The following is a 23,708-nucleotide window of genomic DNA, read 5'->3' as shown; positions in this document are numbered from 1 at the left end:
ACTTTGGCCATTGTTTTTTATACAAGCAAGAAGATTCTGTAATTTTGGTTTGTAAAAAATGAATATTTGATCTTTTTAATTTACTGATTTTTTGTTAAAGCTCAGAAATGAAAATACAAAGCAGCTATAAAAAAAAATCCAAATTAATATGTGTTAAAGCTACATTCTTGTCCTGACTACTTTATTAACTTCCAGTTAACTAAATTTGCTAATGTCGTTATGTATTATTACATTGTTAGAAGAAAAATAATAATTAAATATTATTACATAAAAATAAGAACAGATTTGTACAAAACAATTTAAGTAGAGTATTTTTGTAAGTGAATCCACTATTGCACAAATGTAGTAAAATATTATTGTTATAAGTATACACTGTTGTATCTATTCTATGTTTAATATAAAACTTTACACTAACACATATATAAAATATTATAAAATGTGCTTATAAATTCAATACATGAACACTGAAATGTTTGTAAATACTGCTATTGATGGGAAGGGAAACTAAAAAAATATTGTACTAAGGTGGCCTGCTTAACATGGCCAATTGGTTTCTCAATGAAAACGCTTTTAAACAATTTACAGGAAACATTGTTTAACAGTGGATTACTAATAAAAAGCCAAACATCAACAATCTGAAAATTTATGAATATCAACAAATAAAATTAACAAAAACTGCAGTACACTATGATTTCAAGTTATGTTAAAAAAGAATTCATCTGAAATTTCACTCAATTATTATGCATAGTAAACAGTATTAGAAGATAAGAATTGTATTATCATAACAAAAAAAAATATTATAGAATAAATTACTTCAACAGCTTACAAAGTTTGTTATGAAGCATCTTGATTATAAACAAAAAAAAAAATTGTAACTATAAAATATGAATTGTTAAAAAGAAAAGAAACAATATTTTAGCAGCATGTAATTTTTTAGTAAAAAAAAAAGATGGTAATATGGCTAAAAAAAGGCAATTTTAATAATTTGTTCACCAAAGTCTGGCTGTATTAAAACTTATCATTTCATAACCAACTTCATATTTAATTATATACAAGGCCTAGTATGTAACAACATGGGTAAAAACCCCTATCAGCCTCAGTCGTAAAACAACAAAGAGGAAGTAACTCTATTGGTGATCCAGTACTGTTTGAATTATTGTTTTCTCATTTCAATTAATTTTAGAACAAAAAGCTACACTTTTTATAGAGCTGTAACTTGTCAGATTAAGAAAAAGTAAGGTTGGCATGTAAACAAATATACAGCAAAATATAGTTTATTAACTAAATTTAGTACCTATTACAACTGTGTACATGTACTTAACCATTACTAATAATTTGATTTGTTTTTTAAGAAAAGGCCTAATTTATTAATACGGTATAGAGAAAATACTAAAAATAAAGTGAATATCTGACCCAATGAAAAGCTTGTACATTTAAGAGCGATTCAGCAATGTCATGTCTTATTATCAAATTGCACATAAACATAGTTTCACCTGAACTAGACTAGATAACTAAATAATAAATAAACCACAGCCAAGGGAGTGAACACAGCTGTAAGTCGAGACAACTCTTGACAGACAAATTTACAGCTCTGACACCAAACTACTCCTACTTTAACAATCAAAATATTTACATCATCAAAACATAGGTTAGAGTGAAAAATGACTATGAAAATTACATTGCTTTTCAAACTTTTTTTAAACCAATACTTTTTAAAATGTTTCCAAAATGAATAAGATACAACTTTTAAAACATTTTTTGACAAAAACAGATGATGATCAAATTTGAATACATTAAGATTACTTTTAAAGATAAACCAAACGTAAAAAAAAATTAAGCTCCTAAATAAAGTCTAGAAATTATTATATTAACAAATACTTATGTAATGTAATTATTTTTATTTAAACTAATGAGTTACAGTACTTGTACCCATATTTAATTAATAAGCAAATGAAAGACAAATATTTGAGCTGATAGCATTCTAAAAATAATTGCTCAACAATTAGCTTTGCTTGTTGTGATTAATAAGGGAAGTAAAACAAAAACTATCCACTATACTGACACTATGTCCTAACAATTTTACAAGAAAAAGTATAGAAAAGTATAAGCACACACATATTGAATTAACTTTTTCAACTACTAAAAAGTTTGTGAAAGGTAAAAGGTTTTACTGAAATTAATAAACTGTAAATGGTTTTACTGAAATGAATAAACTGTAGTATTTATAAAATATTTGTAAGTTGAATTTTGCTTGTGACATAAAATAATAACATTCTTGAGAGAAGAAAAAACAAAACAAAAACAGCAACTTTTTATATGAAACAAAATATTTAAAAAAATAACTTACAACCTAAAGGCACACCTATCACAGTAGCAATTCTTGACTGGTTTACACAAAAATAAAGTAGATACAGTAAAAAAATAAATATGCACAAAACTAATAACCCATTACTGTGAAGTTGTTGGTGAGGTAGTGACCAAAGGATCTTAGGAAAAGTTTTGCCAAGTTTCTACTTTGAGTCAAATTTAGTTTAGCCAAAATTTACTAAGCTATGACATGAAGAGAGTGATATCACAGGCAAGCAGTAAGCAATATAGAACTCAGAACTATTTGTAGCCTAGCTCAATCATCAAATCCAAAAACTTGAACTATCTGGCAACTGTATTGAAGAAAAATAATGAAATAAAGTAATAATTTGATTATATTACGGGAAAGTTTTTTTTTCCTTAAACATATTTGACAACACATACAACTGTTGAGTGTATTAGGGTGAGAAAAATTCTTACAAGTTAAGAATTTACCTGTTAAAATATATTTAAAAAAAAAATTAGGTGTGTGAAAGTGTTGGTAGATGGGAAAGAAAGAGAAGAAAGAGCAGGCATTCTACTGAGGGAGAGAAAAGTGGACTGGCCTTAACAATCCTGAAGGAGGACTGTGAAAGTAGAAGCCATTGCTGCTGGGCCTAAGTAGTCTAACTAAAGAGATTGCCAAAAACAGAGTCCCCTGGAAAGGTGTAGTGGCAGTCCTCTGCCTCTGAGAGGCTTCATAGAGTAAGTCAAGTATTGAGTTGGAAAATTATGTTTGTGGCATGCTGAGATCTCAGTTCAGTTGAGTTGATTTTATTAGCTTTATAAAAGAAGGAAAGAAATCAGGCTTCCAGTCACCTCCTCCCCCACCTCTTTATTTAGTTATTTTTTTTATTCCCTAACAAATGGAGGGGGCCTAGTTTGACGAGTTGGGTTCGACTATTATTGTTGACATGGCTAAAAATGTATTTTTTTTTAAATTTTGCCATCAAAGCAGCATTAAAAAATGCAAGAAAAAACCCAAGCTTGAAAATAATTCAGAAATGTAGTATTTTCAGAATAAATGTGATAAAAGTTGCAAATCCAGAGAACTTAATAATATTTTCAATTGAAGGCTATATTTCTATTTTTTTTCATCAAGTTTAAGTAATAACACAAAGTTTCACTTGTGTAAGACAAACATTAATTGGCTGTACAGGAACTCCGTGATTGATATTGTCAAACCCCACTTCATAAAAATATCATAAATTGTACTAAAAACGTATGCAATTTTTAAGTAAAATAAAATTTAAAAAAAAAAAACAACAGGTTTTTATAACCATATTTATTCTAATGACATTGTACCAGATTTTTAAAATATTTTATACATAATTTCGTGACTATCTTACCTGAAGTCCTGCTCTGTACACAGAGGGTCATTATCAAATGTCTCACAGTGAGTGGTGCTGCATCGGTTCATCATGGTGTCTAAATAAATGGCTTCTCCGTTACTGTAAGAAAACATAACTTTCAAAATTTGGACAACAATCCTTTTATTGCAAGAAATGATTTAAATTAAGACACATATAAAAACCATATTTTAGCTAGTATAGTTACCAAAAACCCTTAACACTAACCCAGACCCAAATCCTTATACATGGAAAAACCCTTGACACATGCTGGTTCTGAGATTTAAATAACCTAAAATTCATCGCTTTCTTTAAAATTTCTCAGTCCTTTAAACAAAAACATATACTTTTGTTTGGCCAAACCTATTATTAAATTACTATAGAACATAAAACCACAATTGTAATAACATATTAATCCATTCGAGACCTGATAGATTATGCAACTTAACATGCATATATTGTGAGCAAGTACAGACTTAACTTTACTAATTTTTTTAGTCAGGAACCCATTAATATTAATAGTCAAAAGATGTACTTATTATGATAAACAATAAAATAAAATCTATTCAAGTTACAAATACAAAGTTTGTAAAACATATAAGTAACAAAACCCAGAATTCTCTAGCATAAAGTATTGCTGCTAGACTATGTGAAGGGAAGTAACTGCAAATATAAGGGAAACAACCCACCCACACATAATGAAAAGGAAACTACCTACCCGCTGCCAACAACTAACATAGTGTCATCACCAGCCATGAAATGGTCAACTGGGTGCGCTGGTGCGTTGTCTCCTAGGGTGCCTGTCCAGGGAAATTTTATTGGACAAGGCTGGAATGTAAAGACAAAGGTCTCGCCAGTGCCAAAGAATGATAAATGAGGTTTGTTTTTCTCATGTCTAGTGTGCCAGGAAGCTGAGCAGTATGCACCAAACACCTGGGAAAAAAAACAATGATTGACAGTTATGCAACAAGCAGTATGCACCAAACACCTGGGAAAAAAAAGATCGACAGTAACATTACAAGCAATATGTACCCAACACCTGCAAGACAAAATGAAAAACAAGATTGGCTGTTTTTAAGGAAAGAAAAGTGTCCTTTTAAACAAATGTATAAATATAACAAAATTTAAAGCGCAGATAAAAGAAATGACAATTTACTCACTTATGATATGTATTGAAATTGAATTAGAAGAACTAAAAGCATCAAGTTCATTTTACCAGACCTTAGATGGTCATAAAATAATTGCGTTTAATAGTTTTTTTTGGAATATATTTTTTGTTACAGCTGGTCTTAATGTATCAGGAAAAGGATGTTAAGAAGTCAGTTTTGTTAGAAAATTTAAAAAAATTAATAACTATATAAATAATCTAAAATATTTAAAACATGCAAGTCAAAATATTTTAAACCTTTTTAGCCTTTTTAGTAAATCTAATTTAATCTTCGTAATGAAACTCATCATCTTAGAAGTAAAAGAAAGTGTACCACAGCAATAGGCAAAAAACTTAGTTGTAAGTCTGAGAACAGGGAGTAGCTGTTACCTCATTATTTGTAGTTTTGATGGCTAAAACAGTTTGAGGAGCATGTTCTGTTTTTTGGTAAAGTGTACGTAGTGCTGTACCATCCTCGTCAGATGAAAATAGCAGTTTGGGTCTCATAAGGGTTAGGCGAAAAGGGATCCACGTCCATATGGTCTGGAGCTAGGAATAAAAAAGTAAAGAAAATGGTAGGAATTTTCTTTTCTTTTTAATGATTGGTATGTGTGAACAACAGAGGCTGTTTGTGAAAAAACCCAGAAAATTTTCTGTATTATGAGCAGCAATATAAACTGAAACAAAGGCCAGGTGTCATAAATGAAATAAACATTTCTGTTAATTAAAATAGCATAACATGTAATTAGTAAGTAAGTAACATCCCTACATTGTGACTAGTGAAAATTCAGACTGTAGACCTTGCCAACTTAAGCCAGGTTCCTATTAGAGCTGGGTAAACTCAGCAGTGTTCCACAGAGTCAAGTGTTGGGAATGTTAACAATAGAACTTTAGGATTGTACAAGCACTGTATGTATAATGCTTCAAATTATTCAATTTAAAAACTAGAATTATTAGGATAATAAATGCTCTGCCTCAAACAATTAAAAAAAATAAAATTCTGACAAGGGCGCCAAAAGCAGCCCTAACCTACCATCTCTGCTGTCAACACAGCTGACGAAGACTGCTGGGCCGTCATCTGACCTTTGAAAGGCCTGGCTAAGCCAAGCTGGGCCATGCTTTGACTAGTTACAATTCTAGACATTGTGTCTTTGACTGGCAGGTTCTTTATGTTTGTCTCATGTTTGGTGTGAAGTTTAGTGATCTCTTTTCTCGTCAACCCCCGAATCCCAAATCCAACCTAAACGGATGATTTAAAATTTAGAAGTTACAAACAAGTCTCAGTATTTGAAAAGTATGTTTAAAAACTTAATTAGGTAAAGAATTGGTTTTTTTTTGTCTGCAGATTTAAAGTCAGAATATACAATGTTAACTTTTTTTGGCATCTGTAGTTTTAAGTCAGAAACATTTGCAGGAACTTAAAATCCTATTTAAATCAAGTTTACTACAAGTAATACCCATGGCAAATACCCAAGTTTGTTAATCCTTGAGTTTTTTTTAATAATGTATTTTTGTCTCTGCATACACTAGTTATAAATTATGCACACAATTAGAATTTTTTTTTTTTTTAAATTCACCTGTAGCTTACATTTTTATAAACAAGTATTTGGCAAAGTTGAACTAAGTTTTCCACATTGCTGAAATTGGATAAAAGTAAACTCTGCCCTATGCAAGTGGGTAAATCAAGTACATCAGCCTTACACAAAGAAGAAAAGGAATAAGAAATATATAAAGAATATAAGATTGTTTAGAAGGGCTTTTTAAAATTACCTTGATTAACTTTTTGGAATCATATGGCATGTTGGTACAGAACCTAGCGATGGCAGCACCTAAATTCAATACAGGTGAGTTTCTACTTCCTCGTCTATCTGCAAATTAATTTTAAAAACTAATTATTATATAATAAACCTACAATAATTTATAACATTTGTTTCCTTTATCTACAAAAGTGGATTAAAAATCCTATGTGTAATAATAAATGTTAGATAAGTTACTTTACCAAGAATGCCATGCATTTTTAATGCAATTTAAATACTCAAAACCAATTATAGGATAAATGTTAAATAATTAACTAAACCAACAATATTCATATTTTAAACCTTTTTAAAATTCCCCAAACCCATAGTAAAATAAATAAATGTTAAATAATTCACTTTACCATTTGCAGCAGCTTGTAACAAATGTTTCAAATATTTTATTTTCAATTGAACAAAAATATAACCAACTATATATAATATTTATATAATTAGTGTTGAGTCATTTTCTTTAAAAATAAAATTTGAATTTTGAATTTTAAACACAATGTAGAAAAACAAAATTTGAACATAGCTGTTGAGATTAAACAACTAGCTCATGTCAAGATGTGTTTTATGTTACTTTAAAATTATAAAGGTGCTTGGTACTTACTTGAATCTTTAGTGAAAAGAAAAATTATAGCCAAAGCTACCCGGTAGAAAACTTTGTATCCTTCTAGCAGGTAGCTGTCAATTATACACACCTGTAAATAGAACAATATTTTAAAGAACCACCAAAAACTAATAAAAAAACTAACATACAGTATGTTATGTTTTAAAGGGATAATTTTATTATTAACAGGCTACTTTTGTTTTGAAGAGGTATTTCTTATTTCAAACAGGCTACTTTTATTTTGTACAGGCTATGCTTCTCATGAACAACTACATTTGTTTTAAAGAGCCTTCTATTGTATTTAATAGGCTACTTTTGTTTATACTTTCCCTGACTCAAATCAAGTACTTTTTAGAGCTGAGTTGACTCAGGAAAACCAACTCAGAACTTTCTGGCTAACAATTGTGTACTCTACCATAGGTGTCTGGACATAGTGGTGACCAAATACCCCGTTCATATGCAGGTGATCAACTCTAATATTTATTGTTAAATGTTTTTTAAAAGTGGCTGTGTTGTAGGGGAAGTATTTAAAAAAATCTAGTGTTTTAAATGAACTTATTTTTCAATATTTAAATTAACAGATGGTTAGAAAAGAAATTTAACAGACATTGTGAAGGTGGGTCAGTAAACCTCACCCCCCCCCCTACCCATCAATTACTTCCTTTTGAATACACATTATACCTCTACATATTCATCTCCTGCTCTCTATTATTATCCTTAACCACATTCTTTGCCTTTTCCCTAATCCCTATCATCAATCATTAGTATCAACCCAGATAGCTAACCCTATCAATTATCATAAATATCAATCCAAAACCATATCCCTAACCCTACTCTTTTTCCCACCCTTATCATGAACCCTAACCCTATCCCAAACTTATCAACCTATCCCCATCTTTATTATTTCATAATGGCCGGTAGCAGTTGAAATGGGGTAATGTCCTTATGCAGTTTTTTTAGCTGGGTGGGGGTGGAGATGGGGGTAATGTCCAAGTCCCACATCATCATCACACACACACTAATGTTAGCAGCAACAAGGTAGAGAACAATTCAACAAATGTATCTTCTGATGTCACTACTGACCAAATACTGAAACGGCAAATCTCTAAATATCCACCACATCCAATTGTCAAGTACTGCCACTGGGCTTTTGGGGCTGCTTCTTTCAATAAGTACGTAAGCATGTTTCTGTAAAAAAAAAAAAGCTATAGGTAAGCCTGGTTTGAAAACAAACAAAACTTTAAACTTTTTAGAATTAATATTTAACATAAAGGGAATGACGTTTAGTCTTTTATTTATTAGACTGATAAGAGATATAAAGAGAACAATAAATCATTTGGCCTGTTATCAGTATGTGTATCAACAGAGTTACCCCCTCTTAAACAAATATATTTAATTCACTACTATTTGAGCTCCTCTACATTATCTTTGTAAAGTCAACAAAACAATTTAAATTTGTAAATGTTATATCAAAATGTATTAATCGTTAGAAGGATGTAGGTAAGGGAGATAATTTGGTAAAAAAAAAAAAGTCAAAATGGGTACAACACATTTTTGTGTAAATAATTTTGACTTAACTAAAAGTTAACACTAATGGCTATGATAACCCATACAAATAATTGTTGTAAATGGAGAGTGGGTTCACTGTAGGGAGCATTCTAAACAAACAATTTACAAAAGTTACTACAACAAATGATTAAAGCAACACAATAGTTGAAACATAAGTGAAAGCAACAAGGGGGCACAATACAATACAGTAAGAGTTAAAAAAAAATGTCCTGTAAATGATTACAACATAGGTAAAACTTTTATATTGGTGAATGTGTCAGTCTATTTATGTATATGTGTGAATGTATATATATATATATATATATATATATATATATATATATATATATATATATATATATATATATATATATATATATATATATATACACATACATATACACACACACACACTGGTTAAGGGCCCAACTTACAGTGTATTTTTTGGCCAAGTCTAACAGGACATACTTCGAAGCTTCTGTCTTCACTTTGGTCTGCGTGAGGAAAAACAAACTCTGCTTCTTGCTATTGGCACTGAGGAGCACCTGCATGCAGGTGAAACATGCTTCGGGGGACATGTAGTGCAGAAACAGGGAAGACATGGGGTACAGCATTGGGCAGTAGATAATATCTGGACTAAGTCGACTTATCACATTCATGATGATTTTAACTGATCGCACGCCCTGGATGTTCAGGAAGTACGTCTGCAGGTGGCTCTGGTCTAGAAATGTGGGTAGCACCATGTCGTCACCAACTGAAACAGGAATAATTTTTTGTAGCCAAGTCTCATTGAAGTTGTAATAACATATTATAAAAACCAAGGAAATGAACATCAAAAACTTTAAAATACTGTACACAATAAGCTTAGAACGGACATTCAGATACAAAAATAATTCAAGAACTAAATTTTCTGTTTAAGTTTTAAGACTACATTTTTTCATTAAACAAACATTACAGTAATAAACAATGATGCTTATCTTACTTTCATTACACATTTTTTAAAACTGCTGGTTTAAGTAGAGGGAAAAGAAAACAAAATTTGGTGAAAACTTTTTGCAATATCTATTTTATGAAAAATAAAAGGAAAATAAAAACTATGAAATTGAATTTCAGAAGAAGATTTTAAAAAACGTGCACTAACCCCCTTCTTCGCAGACTTCTTCGGCTATTTCTTTGTACAAATTTCCTTTATCCTTTTCAAAGAGATGAGAACAAAGGTTTTCCCATAAACGCCTTCTGGCATCACTCTCAGCTGGCCACTGAGAGTTTCTCAGATAGGACTTGAGATTTCTGTGGGAACCACTCCGCAACAAGACCAGAAGATGGTCTTCTGATCTCCCACCAAATTTGTCCTCTGTCAAAGCCATACAATTGTTCTGATTATACAATACAGTCATCATTCAGGTGAACTACTATTAGTTAGGGGACAGAGTGGTCTAGCGGTAGAGAGCTGGACTGCTAACCTGTAAGTCTCGATTTCGAAACTGGGTTCAAGGCAGTAGACCGTCCTTGAGTCCAACCAACTCTGATGGGTACCTAACTTACGTTAGGGAAAGTAAAGGCGGGTGGGCATAGTGTTGACCACACTATCTCTTCATATGCTGAGGTTACAGAAACAAGTGAACTCTACCTCACTTGCCCTATATACTGTCAGGTTTGAAAAGGGAACCTATCATTTAGGTTTCCATTGGGATTGGCTATATCTTTTAAAATATAATTTTTCCATTTTCTAATTTGGTTAGTATTTTGTAATTAATCTAATGAAATAGAAATGATAATTCCTTAAGTATAGAAGTATAGGATAGAAAACAACAATCAAGAAAGTGGTTACAGATGAGGAAGGTATATAAAGGACAAAGAAGCTATTGTGTGCTTGTCATACAGTTATAGTTAGTGTTGTCAAATGATTGTCAAGGCTGTTTTGCTCTTGTTGTCAAGTATGTTATTATGTCAAATAAAGGCATTATATAATTTAGAGTAATGAAGGACCTGAGTCAGCACACTTTTTAGAGTCATGTCCCCTATAAGGCCACCCCAATGAAGCTCCTATACCCCACTACACTACACTATCAGAAGTTCATACGGCTTTGTTTTGGATACAACCAGAAAACCATAACGCTTTACAGGACATGTAGGAGGCATTAAATCAAAACTTGTCCATGCATCTTGATCTCTCTCATGACCTTTGCTGGTATAGCCCAAAGGAATGCTAAGCATAATGTTTGGGATTGCAGATGCCGCAGATAGGAAATCAGACTTGGTATTTATATCGTCTATGGGACTTAACTTTGCTCTTGTTTGATTCGGGAGCTATTTTTCCTATATGGGTTGCCATCCCCAGCTAACAAGCCTCATTTGCCTGAGGGTTCTAACTCTGGACTTCAGAGTTAGCAATCATGCACTATTTACCCTACAACATTGTGCTGAAGAGTTAAATCCAAAATAACATAACATTGTCAAATATTTTCTCAGTTAAAAAAAATTTCAGAAAAGATATTGTTAATTGACTACATCGTAGTTGAGTGTTAGGGTACAATAGCTTTAGAACCCTGGAGATACAATGTTTGAGGTCAAGTTAATGAAATTAGCTTGTTTATCGTCCGCCCCATTGGCAGATGAATAGCACTATGAGTATAGTTTGGGAAAATAAAGAATTCACTTGAGCAGAAGAACTAGCACAAATCTGCACACCTTATATTAGTTACCTGTTTTAGGAGCATGAGTTCCAAGATGGCGCTTAAAATTCTCCACATCCACAAATTCACTAAAGGCAATGCCCAGTTGCAGGGGATTGTCCAGGAATCCAGCAGATGCATCCGCTTTATTCCCATCCAGACCGTTCTGTTTTTTGACAATATCCTCATCACTTTTATTCCTGCGATCTCCGTTCTCCCCCGATGTGACAGGGGATGAGGTTGAGGACCCATGCTCTGACAGTTGAGAGTACTTGCTACAGACGCCTTCACCTTCTGCTTTGGTAGAAGAAAAAAAAACGTCATTGATTATTGTAATTAAGTAAAGTAAGTAAAGTTTCCCTTTCAAACCTGGCGGTCTATGGGGCAAGTGAAGTAGAGTTCACTTGTTTCTGTGACCTTGGCATATGAAGAGATAATGTGGTCAGCACTATGCTCAGCCGCCTTTACTTTCCCTAACGTGAGTTAGGTACCCATCAGAGTTGGGTGGACTCAGGGACGGTCTACTGACTTAAACCCGGATTCGAACTCGAGACTTACGGGTTAGCAGTCCAGCTCTCTACCGCTAGACCACTCCGTCCCATTGTAATTAACTAATGATATATTTTAATATTTTAGAGCCTATGAGTCTAAGACAACTGTCTACCACATTTTCAAGTTCTGTATACAATTACAATGTGGTTACATACTTTCTATTTCTTACTTATTATTTTATATCTAAGGTAGATTGATATACTTTTAAAAAAAGTGAAACCAACAAGTTAATGATCTTTTTCTTTGGAAATAGGTAAAAAATTAATAGGCAACATGAATTTAATTATCACAAGGGATGGTATGGTCTAGGTGTAAACCCAAGATTATATGGGATAGAATTATCCAACACTTCTTTTATATGCAATGACTACAGATACATATATTAACTTCATTTATTATACATATATTAACTTCAGTTAATGACTAGCAAGTTGGAAAAAAAAAACGTAAACTTAATTTTTGTTATCCAACCATGATTTTAAATTTAACAACTGGCAGCCGCTCTTCAGAATAAAAAGCAACCAATTTAAGATACTGTCCCTCAGCTGAGAACTACTGCTTAGATCAGGCTTTGCCAGTTACATCATGCCTTTAATATCACTGCCGAAAAAATATTCTTAATAATTTTATTCTTTAACTGAGGGGCTACTATATCCTTATTATTTTTTAAAATAAGAAATAGTTTAATACACTTTAAAAAAATGTAGCAGTCTGTTTTTATTGTTCAAAGAAAATTTAAAGTACCTAAAAATGATACTGAGTTTAAACAAAGAGATAGGCTTTTTCCATTGCTATATTCCCCCTTATCAGCTTGTAAACAAAAAAACAGACATCACACACTTATTTATGGTGCTGGGTACACGATTACCAGCCACCTATCTGCAAACAGCGTAGTACTTATATAGCCTTGTAGCAGATCATTAAACCCTAGACTCCTTGCTTTGAGAAAACTCACTCAAGCGCGAAGGAAATATTTATCTCCTGGCTGTTGACATGAGATCAGAAAATAACCTTTAGAAACTACCTGTACAAACAGTGAAAATACCTGGACTTTAAGACCTGGTTTCTACACTTCCCACTTCTCAGGTTGGGGAAGTTATTATGTTGTGCTATTAATAAGACATCATAAAAATAACACATAACATGATTTCATTCAAAATGTGTTTAAACTTCAATACATACTGAAGACATAGAAAAGTAAAGCATATATTTTGAATTTTATGATCAATATGGTAGAGGAAGTAGAGTTCACATATGAAATAAGGACTTTAGTTACAGAGGATTTGGAAACTATGAACACACCATGAGATCAATAAAAGGTCACAATTTGAGCACACAAAAAAGAGATTTTTAAAAATGTACTGATTAACAATTTCTGATAAAGATATTGAGGATGTTTTTATTGGATTGTAATACTGAAAAATAGATACAGATTAGAAAAAAAAAGAATTAAATTTCAAACTAAAATAATGTTCTAGGGCCTTCAAGCAATTACCTGTAGTAAAAACTGAAAAAGTAATACAGTACTATTGTTTTGATAAGTCAAATGAAGCTTCTGCTAGAGAAACCAGAACACCTTTGTAACAAGTTACTTTGTGAGAAACTAAATACATTTGTTTTTTAGCCTTAGAATGTGAAACTCAAGGACAAATCATAAACTAATATACCGCACAAGTTGTATTGCCTTTGTAAAGTTCATTAATATTTGAAAAATAATCAAAACTGTTAAAAAGGATGTTTTTTTTACATAGTAATACAACAACTTAAGTAATATGTAGAAAAGTTATTATAGAACTTAGACAAGATTTTGGTATAGTAACACATACAGGAGTTAAACAACAAATTACATTATGAGTTGTACCCAGCACTAAATTTATTTAGGTAGTAAAAAATGTGAGGTGGGAATGTTGGCAATTAATGTAGATGTTTAATGATAAATGTGATGGATTAGCATTTACAGCAAGGTTGAATTAAATTTTCTCAAGCAAAACAAAACGAATAAAAAATAATTTTACAGGCAATTAAAATTTATTTGTACTTGTAAATGAACAAATCAATGGTTAATCGTTTAGTAAGATATAACTACAGAGTAGTTAAAAGTAGAAAAAAAAATTTGGTTGTCACTTACCATCAGACAGAACACTTGGTGATGGGTGCTGGTCGGTGTCCTCAGAAATATTATGAAACTGAGAGTCATCCTCAGAAGAGTTATAGGACCTTGTTGGTGACAGGAGATGCTCCAGCTGGCTGTCCTCTTTGGAAGAATGTCTGTGAAGGGACGCGTTGACTGAGCTGACAGGACTTGATGGACTACTGTGTTTTCCTAACAGAGGAGATTTCTCACTCCCTTTTACCGGTGTACTGCTGGGCTTGCTGCGCAAAGACGATGCGAATTTGTCTTTGAGAAAAGACCGGCTTCCTGGTTCAGATTTAACCGGACTGTAAGAAATTTTCGTCTCATCTTTTTCATGAACTGCCTGAACATCTTTATTTGGACTGCTGCTAAGGGAGAATTTATGGGAGTCAGGCGAAGACTTGAGTACATTATTACTATCTGTGTCATCTTCGTCTAATAAATATCCAAAAAAGTCAGTACTACTTGATCCTCTACCAAACTTGCTGGCTTTCTTTGCAACAAAAACAAAAGGCTCTGGTTCATCATCCTCTATGGGAGCATACTTGTCCTCGGCTTTAAAAGATACATGTTTTTCATGTTCCGCAGCAGATTCTGTAGTCGACTTTGAGAATTTTAATTTATCTTCTTTATGTGAAAGTGGAGATTTATTTTGCAATTTATTAAAAAGAGAACGCCCACTTGCGGAGACATTTGATTCAGTGCTTTGATCAGCACTTGATGAGCTGTTACGCTTTGAACCTTCACTATTCGAGCAGCCAAGTAACTGCTCCTTTTCACCTTCTATTTCTAAATCAATATCTGCCACAATTTCTGATACATTCTCATTAGTCTGCTCAGTTGATGCAGGATCAGCAGGCCACGGTTCAGAATGGAAGCATTCATTGTCGTTGGATGGATTCAGCATTTTTGCTGCTCTGTCATTTTAGTTCCTTTCATATTCTATTCTGTGAAGGACAAAATAGTATAAACCATTACACAAGTTGAAAAGATACAATATAAAGTGTTTGTTAAACAAAACATCTAATTATACAGACGTCTTAAGATCTCTGGGTAGGTTTTTGTATGAAAATTATCTCCCTCTGTCCAAATGATACATACTATGCAGTTAGTGCCTATACTCCCAGTCTATAGCCAAGCCTACTCTTCTTTACTTACTATAGTGAATAGTCATAGCTAGTGTAACCATAGCCTATAGGCCAAATTTCTTATTTTATTTAGGCCTCCAAAAACTTTAATAAGAAATAGATAAAAATCTAATTCAGAGAGTAGAAAGCTGTTGGTGGGTAAGCTTTAATTTTAATGTCAAGGGGGTGGGGGGGTGGTACGACAACAATGGTAAAGGTATATATTTTCTCTAGAAATTATTGGAGTTATGATTCTACCTTTGTCTGCCAATGACTCTTCCAAAAATAAATGTATTTTAGATTGTTAGTAGTATTGTAATCCCAAGTAGTTTTATTGTTAGAAATTAGCCTAATTTAATTAAGGTTAGGCCTAATACAAAATTACATAGAAAATATTGGTTGGGGTCAGGTTTGGGTTTAATATCCTTGCTGGCAATAATATTTCAATTTACTATCAATAATGTTGGCATTGATGCACTAGTAAGTATCCAAATAACATGTAGACATGACTGATAGTAAGCTGTTTAAAAAAAAATGTAATTAAAAAATCCAATCTTAAATGGTATCTATAATAGTGATACTATTCTAAGGCGTATGGCAGGACACACTGGACGATACTGATAATATACTTAACTGCCAAAATACCCCTTGTACTCTATGTGAACTACTTCAACTGATTTTTCACTGTCTCTTATTAATTTAAAATTAATTATGATATTAATTTCCAAAAAACAAAGCAACCACATTTTCAGAATCTACTGAGGTTCAGCTATAACCTAGTGCAATTACTTTTCATTTTCTTTCGTTTTTGCCTTTAACCTTTAAAAATAATTAATTTGAAAGCAATAGGCTATATGCTCTAAATCAACTTGATTTTAATTTATAAACATTTGCCTGCTCAAAAAACAACAAAATGAGTTTAATAAACCACTGGTGGTTTAATTTTACAAATAAATTTTTTATAAATTTTTAAAGATTCAGACCTTGACTGGCCATGTTTTTTTTTCCCTATATAATTACTAAATTAGTCATAGCAAAAATGTACCTTTTTAAAAATAAAGCATACCACCAAACAGAAACAAGCCTGCACAATTAATAAAGCAAATTTACATAAAAGAAGCACCTGTTTCATAATTTATCAATTGAATTCAACAATTTTTTGCAAACATTTTTATAAAATTTTCATTTTTGTTTCCCACTTGCTTCTTCTCCTTCTTCGTTCTTAATTTTAGTGTTGAAAGGGATCCCCTTCAACACAATTAAGTATACATGCCAACTGGTTATGAGCCATTGAGGCCATTGACTCAGATTTCAGCCTGCTTTTCTTTTTGGCTTTGCTTCCAATGCCTTTGTCCAACCAAGAACAAATTACAAGGCAGCAGTTGTTTGATTTTTTGGAGTTGTCTCTCCTAGAAGAGTGGCTGTCCCCAGCAAACGAACCTCACCTGCCCGAGAGTCTCGAGACTTTTCAGTTTAGCAACCGTGAGCTTTACCGACTGGACCACGCCGACTCCTTGCTTCATTTTTTTACAGCTTAACTCTTTTCAATTCTCTCCCTTAGCTATCGTTCTTATAAGATCGACGCAGAAATGTGTATTTTTTAATAATAATCCCTAAGCTTTTTTATTTTTTTTAAATTGCATTATTTTCCTAATTGTTTTAGCATTTATAAAAAACACACATAAAATGCGAAACTTATTTTCTTATTATGAAAAAAGCAAAAGAAAACGCTTGAACCGAGCATGCCTTGCTTTCGCCATTTTGGATTTTTAGTGAAGTCGATTTGAGACAGACTCTTCGAATTAAATGAAAATAAAATGTTTAACACCGCAAGTGATATAAGATTTTGTGATGAATCGTCTGATGAAGATATTGTGGAAACAGAATTCGAAGATTCAAACGATGATTTGGGAAATATCTCAGTTAATAACTCAACACAACATAGGGACAGTCATCGGTGAGTTGACAACTTTTTTTTTCAATGTTAAGACTGAACATTTTTAATTAAATTGCCCCACTATGAAATTAATCATTATAACAAACACTCATATTAATTACACCAGCCTCTTCTGGAAATATCGATATAATATGAAGTATTTATACTGTTTATAAAATATTAAATAAAAATAAAATAAAATGCACCATTCACACCAGTAAATAAAAAAAAATGGTTGCTAAGGAGCTGTTTACAGTGTATGCTCTAGCATCTGGTAGCTTTGTCTAAATATTTCTGATTTGTATTCACAGTTAACTAGCTATAATTGCTTAGCTTCTAATATATATTTTAAGTATTTCAATATTCTCTTGTTTTTATAGCTATTACATTATTTTAATTTTATATTCTAAGTATTAGGCCTATATTTATAATAAATCATCTAGCCAAGTCAACATATATTTTATGTTTTGATTTCAGACCCAAGACAGCATCCTGATGTAGATGGTGGACCTAGAGATCCTAAATTCCAACCTGCTAAGAAACATGGAACACATCTTAGTCAATGGGGACATTTTAACTAAAAGAGCTGCTAGGGAATCCCTGAGCCCTGTGTCATTTCGTCAAGCTGTATTTTACAGTGGATATGGTGAAGACAATTGTTATGTATACCAACCATTATGCAGCACACTGTGGACTTACAAGACCTATTTCCAAAAGGTGGTAAAATTTAACTATAGATCTATAAATGAGTTCTTTTTTTAGGAATGCTGATGTTTGAAGACAAGACACCACAGACTTCCACCTCTGGCTTATCTTATGATGTAGTAACCATATTGTCACAATCAGTCTTGCGTGAGGTATATCTTTTATTTTTTGACAACTTGTACACTAAACTTAAACTATTTAAAGATCTTTTAAATGTGGAATTGGTGTTTGTGGCAAAATTATAAAAATAGGAAAGGTTTTCTTATTGCCCTAAAAGATAGGTCTTTTGAAAAAGTTTCAAAAAGAGGTGACATGCTATGGTTTAGCGAGGGTGACATTGTATCAGTTGAGTGGCGCGATAATAAAACAGTCTGTGATGTCAAGCTTTAAGACAACTAATGGTTCAGTAAAGGTAAACAGCAGAACATAGGTAGAAGGTAATTATACACAGTTGTATGTTGATCAAGCAATTAGTATTCAGGATTATAAGTAATAAATATGGGGGGGGGGGGGGGGGTCAGCACTAAGTGTCGCACTTGTGATACATATCTGTATTCACAAAAAGAGTAACTGTTTGTTATAATTTCATGAATCTTCTTGAATCTTATTGTTTTTATTTTGTTATCAATAACCTTATCCTATTTTATATTAATTTCTTTGCAGATTACTTTTTTTATAAATTTTTTACTTATTTCCCCTTACACAGGTCATGTTATTGTTTATTGTATATTTTTTTTAGTTCTTGTCCTAAATGCATCACATCACCTTTTTTGAATGCAGAAATGATTTATCTATCCAATAAACATTAATTTGTTTCATTATATGACTTGGCTTATTTTTTTTGTTCTTGGTGTTTTTCATGTAATTGTTTTTAAAAAAGTAAAATCAAATTTAATTAATTAATTAATTAATTGTGCCCTCAAGGCCATACCTGCTACATTGGATTTTTTAATCTCTGCTGATTCTCTATTCAATTACCTAAAGAATGGTGCATAACACTATATACTTTCCTTGTTTAATAATGTCTAGTGGACATTTTACAATTGAGACCAGTGTACTCCAATATTTTTCTACTAAACCTGAGAATTGTAAAGAGTTAAAAAAGACAGTACATTTTAAAATAGAAAAAAAAATTTTTTCTTCTCTTATTCTTTATTCTTAATTTTAGTGTTGGAAGGGATTCCCTTCAACACAATTAAGTATAAGTGTCAATTGGTTGTGCGCCATTGAGGCCATTGACTCCGATTTCAGCCTGCTTTTCTTTTTGGATTTGCTTCCATAGTCTTTGTCCAACCAAGATCAAACTTCATGAGTGGCTGTCCCCAGCTAACAAGCCTCATATGCCAGAGGGTTCGAACTCGAGACTTTTCGGTTTAGCAACCATGAGCTTTACCAACTTGACCACGCTGACCCCCTCCTCTCTTATTAAAGTAAAGCTAGAAATCTAAATTTGGTACCAATGGAATTCTAAATGCTTCCTCATATGATTTTGGGATAAAATACTCAAAAATTTATTTTCAAGGCTACTACTACTACTACTAGATCTACTACTAACTACTGCTACAGTACAGTACTACCTGCACTACTAACCGTAACTAACAGCTTAACTTAGCCCGAGGTCCGAACTAATGAAACTATTGATTAGTTTTTTAGGCCTATCTAGGCGCTAGTAATTGTTGGAATTAAATTTCTAGTTAGGTAGTTACTAGACTAGATTCTAGTCTTAAAAATAAAATTAAACCAAAACTAAAAAAAGTAAAAACTGGTCCAAAAGAAAAACAAACGGTAATCTATCGTTTTGGGTACGTAAAATCGCCCGCGGCTATTAATGTACGAAAACGTTACCTCATTGTCAAGGCTGTAATAGAAGTATATTTTGATATGTTTGTGTCAAATAAAACTAGATAAATGAATAATAAACCTAAATCAATGGCTAAATATATCAATATAGGCCAGAAATTAACTTTAAACAGCAGTGTTAGGGACTACGATATCCGTCAAATCTCGGGCCGGAAACTGCGCTACCGCCGCCGTATCAAACTTGATTCTGGTTTCCGTCAGGCAAAACATAGCTCACTGTATAAAGCCAGATTCTCATTTAAAAATCATTCACTTCACTCAAATCGTCATGAATATCGACCTAGGAATAATCCACCTTTCTATTGATTAAAACTTTTTCTCTTCACCATCGACGTATCTTCGAGTAATTCACACTTCTCGGACAGGTATGTATAAATATTTAATTTATTTAATATCTAAACAAGATAGTCATTTTTTTTTTAAAGATACACCTAGATTTTTGTTTTAAGTTTCTTATAAAGTCTTTATTTTGTAAATTTAACCCTCGCATGAATTAGATAATGCCTCGCGAAGTGAACATGGTCTTAAAATTTAAGCCGACGATCGGCAAATGGCGATAGTTACCTATTATCGATAATGGCCGATTTGGTTAAGAACAATGATACCTATTATGTATCTATTGAAATCTCAACTAATTCAAGGCATCTGCAACTGATATTTATATTTTAACAGTGTTCAATCATTATATTTTATTAAAAAGACAATATTTTTTTTTTTTTCAAAATATTTAGTGTTGGACCAAAATTGAATTAGCATTTCATTTTCTTGGAACAATATAGAAACTTGAGTGTACAAGTTAACATATTACTTTCTAGTATCATATAATAAAAAAAAGAATGCATTCAAAGCTTTTATTTCTTGTTATTTCAGTAATTCAAATGGAGTGGCCTTCCAAATCTCTTCAGGACTTGGAGCTTCTTGTTAGTTCACAGAAGGACAGAATTCTGATGGCTTTGCGCTCTACATTTTTGTCAGTAACAAGAAAAATGCACAGAAGACAGCAGCATAGGTTTTGCAATTAAGAGAACAACTAAATTATAATGCTACAACTTGTTGTAAGTCATCTTCATGCCAGAATAACTTCATGATAGGATGCTAGAGACAGGAAATTTTATCTACTTTTTTTGTAGAATGGAGGGGGCGAGGATTAAACATAAGTGGAATGTTAAAGGGGGGAGATCTGTTTTAGAAGTATAATTTTTTTAAGTTAAAGAAAAAAGTCAGCAGTAAAGTGTAGATTCACTTGGAGTAGCCTATTGGATTGCAAATAAAAGAGGAGTAGGATGACAATGTTAGCGCCTCTATTGACAGTACATTACTTATTAGTTATTAACTGATGTTGTTCAAGGCGATTTGTTATTTTGTTAGTGTTGTGGTCATAAATTACTATGTAAATTACTATGTAATTTATATTAAAATATGTTTTTATTAATACCATTAATGGAGTAATTCTTTTTTAACTAATTTTGCTGTCTATTTTTGTCTAGATTTATGTTTGGCGATATCCGAACCTTTACCGGTTGGAGAGAAATGAGTCTAAAATTACATTACAAAGCTCCAGGTTATGAGGTCCCTTAAAGGTCCCTTAAGTGACTCTTAACACATTCAGATTGTGGCATAATATTGATATTGATAACCTGTTAGATTTAGAATAATGATAAACTTGAAAAAAGTCACTTTACAAAATTAGGGGGGTTGCATCACCTCAAGGCACACATTTTGTCATCCCTTTCATATTTTTACAAATATGTTAAGTTTAATTGCCTCATAACATATTAATCTTGAAACTCTGAAAATTTGAATACAAATTTCCATGTAATAGAGATTTGGCATTGGTTTATATGAAGAACACACAAAATTTGCCCGCGAAATTTACCACCAAATCCTATAGTAACTTTTAATTCAGTAAAAAAATCATAACTTTTAAACGGAATGTCCAATTTTGAAAAAGTAAACTGTTTTGTCTTAATCTGATGTAGCTCTTTAAGATGATATGCTTTTTAACCTAGGTAAATCATTTTGAAAATTTTCTCAAAGTCCCTAGCAGTGTCTACAAGCAAGGTTTGCTATATAAACAGCAGCCATTTGTAAAATAGAGTGACTTCCGCCTGAATCTTGCGCTTTAAGTCTATAAAAATAAAACTTTAACAAGATGGCTGCTATAGTAAATGAGCATGGTTGCATCTGTTGGAAACATCGCTAGTCTTCATTTATTACTGAAAAGTTTTAATTCAATTGTTTAAAAACAGGTACATAAATGAAACAAGGAAACATTTTTGTATTTTTAAAACATAAATCCTCCTCAAAATGTGAACTAATTATTAAAATGTAAGGAGTCACCTGTTTTTCACATTACTAGTCGCGGGCGATTTTACGTACCCAAAACGATAGATTACCAAACAAACTTACTTTGGATTTTGATAAAACTGGACTTTGAGCACCCATATTTTGCAGCTTCTACACTCTATGATGTGAAATTAAACATGTCGGTGTAAGATTAAAGAAGAATTTACCACAAACGCATTATAATACAAATAAGAAAATTGATGCTTATTTATCTAATTCTTCTATTATTACAGTTATTAAAAATTATTTCGTGACAAAATTATCATTGTTTTGAAGATAGTTGTAACAGTTTAAAACTGTACAGATGTGTTGAGCCGACTTATGTCAAAACCATATTATAATATTAAAATGAAAAGAGAGGAAAGATAATCAATAATTTAAACAGAATAAGCCATGTAAAATATTTTGTGTATTTATGAAAGAAAGAAAATATTGTTTTATATATATTTTCTCACTATTATAAATTTATTAGTTTTTATTGTTTTATCTTTGCATTCAACCATCATGGCAAATGCTTTTCAACAGATCATGCGCCTAGTGCACACTTCAACGTAAAACTCCGAAGAAAAAGAACCGTCAAGTATGCCTATATTAGTTATCGTCACGTATGCATTTATTAGTTATCGGCACGAATTATAAATAAGGAAATAAAAGAATTTTTAAAAAAATCAAACGCATCCCACCTAAAGATATAGCCTATAACATTTTCAATGACCACACAGTCCTAGTATTAGGCCTATCCAGAGGCGTCTCGAGATGGGGAGGGAGGGGGGGGGGGGGGGGAAGAGAAGGGTGCGGACCGCACCGAATGACACCGTTTAGGGGTAACTTCAAGGCGAAAATAGCAAAATATATATAATTTAATAATTTACTACAAATTCAATGATTTTTCTACTTCAATTAATAACTGTTAGAGTGAAGTCCCTAAATGCTGTTTCTAGGTGGATTTATATAATGGTAATTTTAGGCAGAGTTTCTTCCAGGCATCTCTTCGGGGGGTGGGGTGGGTGCTCTGCCCCCCCCCCCTCGAACGAAATGGAATGGAATTTACATAGAAAATATATACTTTTAACATTGTCCGCCCCACCCCCGGACATCTGAATCCGCCCCCCCCCAGAAATTTCAGGTGCCCCCCCCCCCCCCCCCCCCCCCCCGGAAAATAAAAAGTATGGAAGAAACACTGGTAATAGGTATGTGGCATTTGATATTTTAAATGTGTCGGATTTTTATATATTTAGTTATTTCTTTGCTTTGTCACTAATACCGTTCAATGTGTAGTAAAGCACATAGTGTTTTGACCAATAACTATGTTATAAATTATTTTTTTTCCAAATAAGTATATCAGTAAAAATATATATAGGCCTATAATATAATTTACGTGAAACGGGTACCCATGGCTAGTGTAGTAAGCGATAAAAAGCAATCAACAAACATAACTGGTTGGCTTGCCACATTGACTCTTTTCGTCAACTGAACGTTTTAATACAATAATTTACGCATTTAATCAGTTTGATCATTAAATAATGTATATTTTGCAATGTAATATGTTAAATTATAATAATTTGATTACAAATTTA

At 32.3% G+C, this 23,708-nt stretch overlaps 1 protein-coding gene across 3 annotated transcripts; it reads right to left on the bottom strand.

Annotated features, from left to right (window-relative positions):
* Positions 1 to 940: 940 nt before the first annotated feature.
* On the bottom strand, positions 941 to 22,368 carry LOC131932741 (GTPase-activating protein skywalker). 3 transcript variants are annotated; one of them, XM_059289643.1, is made up of 13 exons: positions 22,195 to 22,368; positions 14,152 to 15,104; positions 11,502 to 11,768; positions 9,938 to 10,150; positions 9,231 to 9,550; positions 8,332 to 8,436; positions 7,249 to 7,339; positions 6,613 to 6,710; positions 5,876 to 6,082; positions 5,233 to 5,391; positions 4,414 to 4,628; positions 3,696 to 3,797; positions 941 to 2,660 (listed from the first exon to the last, which is right to left on the bottom strand). In XM_059289643.1, the coding sequence occupies exons 2-13, from the start codon at positions 15,062 to 15,064 to the stop codon at positions 2,624 to 2,626; spliced, it is 2,727 nt and encodes a 908-aa protein (XP_059145626.1). In that variant the 5' UTR covers positions 15,065 to 15,104; positions 22,195 to 22,368; the 3' UTR covers positions 941 to 2,623. The 3 variants fall into 3 exon arrangements, with proteins under 3 accessions (XP_059145626.1, XP_059145627.1, XP_059145628.1); XM_059289644.1 differs by having other exon boundaries at positions 11,502 to 11,765; XM_059289645.1 differs by lacking the exon at positions 941 to 2,660 and adding an exon at positions 3,018 to 3,127.
* Between the last annotated feature and the right edge of the window lie 1,340 nt (positions 22,369 to 23,708).

The sequence above is a fragment of the Physella acuta genome, unplaced genomic scaffold (assembly GCF_028476545.2).
Source record: "Physella acuta isolate Inbredline_101_S28 unplaced genomic scaffold, ASM2847654v3 ptg002269l, whole genome shotgun sequence".
Classification (NCBI taxonomy): Eukaryota; Metazoa; Mollusca; class Gastropoda; family Physidae; genus Physella; species Physella acuta.
Note: the sequence above shows the minus strand (reverse complement) of the source record. Positions and strands in the feature narration are given on the sequence as shown.

Excerpts from the sequence above, each read along its gene's own strand:
- LOC131932741 (XM_059289643.1), bottom strand. The coding sequence starts at position 15,064 with ATGCTGAATCCATCCAACGACAATGAATGCTTCCATTCTGAACCGTGG. Across the intron at positions 3,798-4,413 it reads ATGTTAGTTGTTGGCAGCGG|TAACGGAGAAGCCATTTATT; the intron begins GTAGGTAGTTTC and ends GTTTTCTTACAG. Across the intron at positions 2,661-3,695 it reads TGTACAGAGCAGGACTTCAG|TTGCCAGATAGTTCAAGTTT; the intron begins GTAAGATAGTCA and ends TCTTCAATACAG.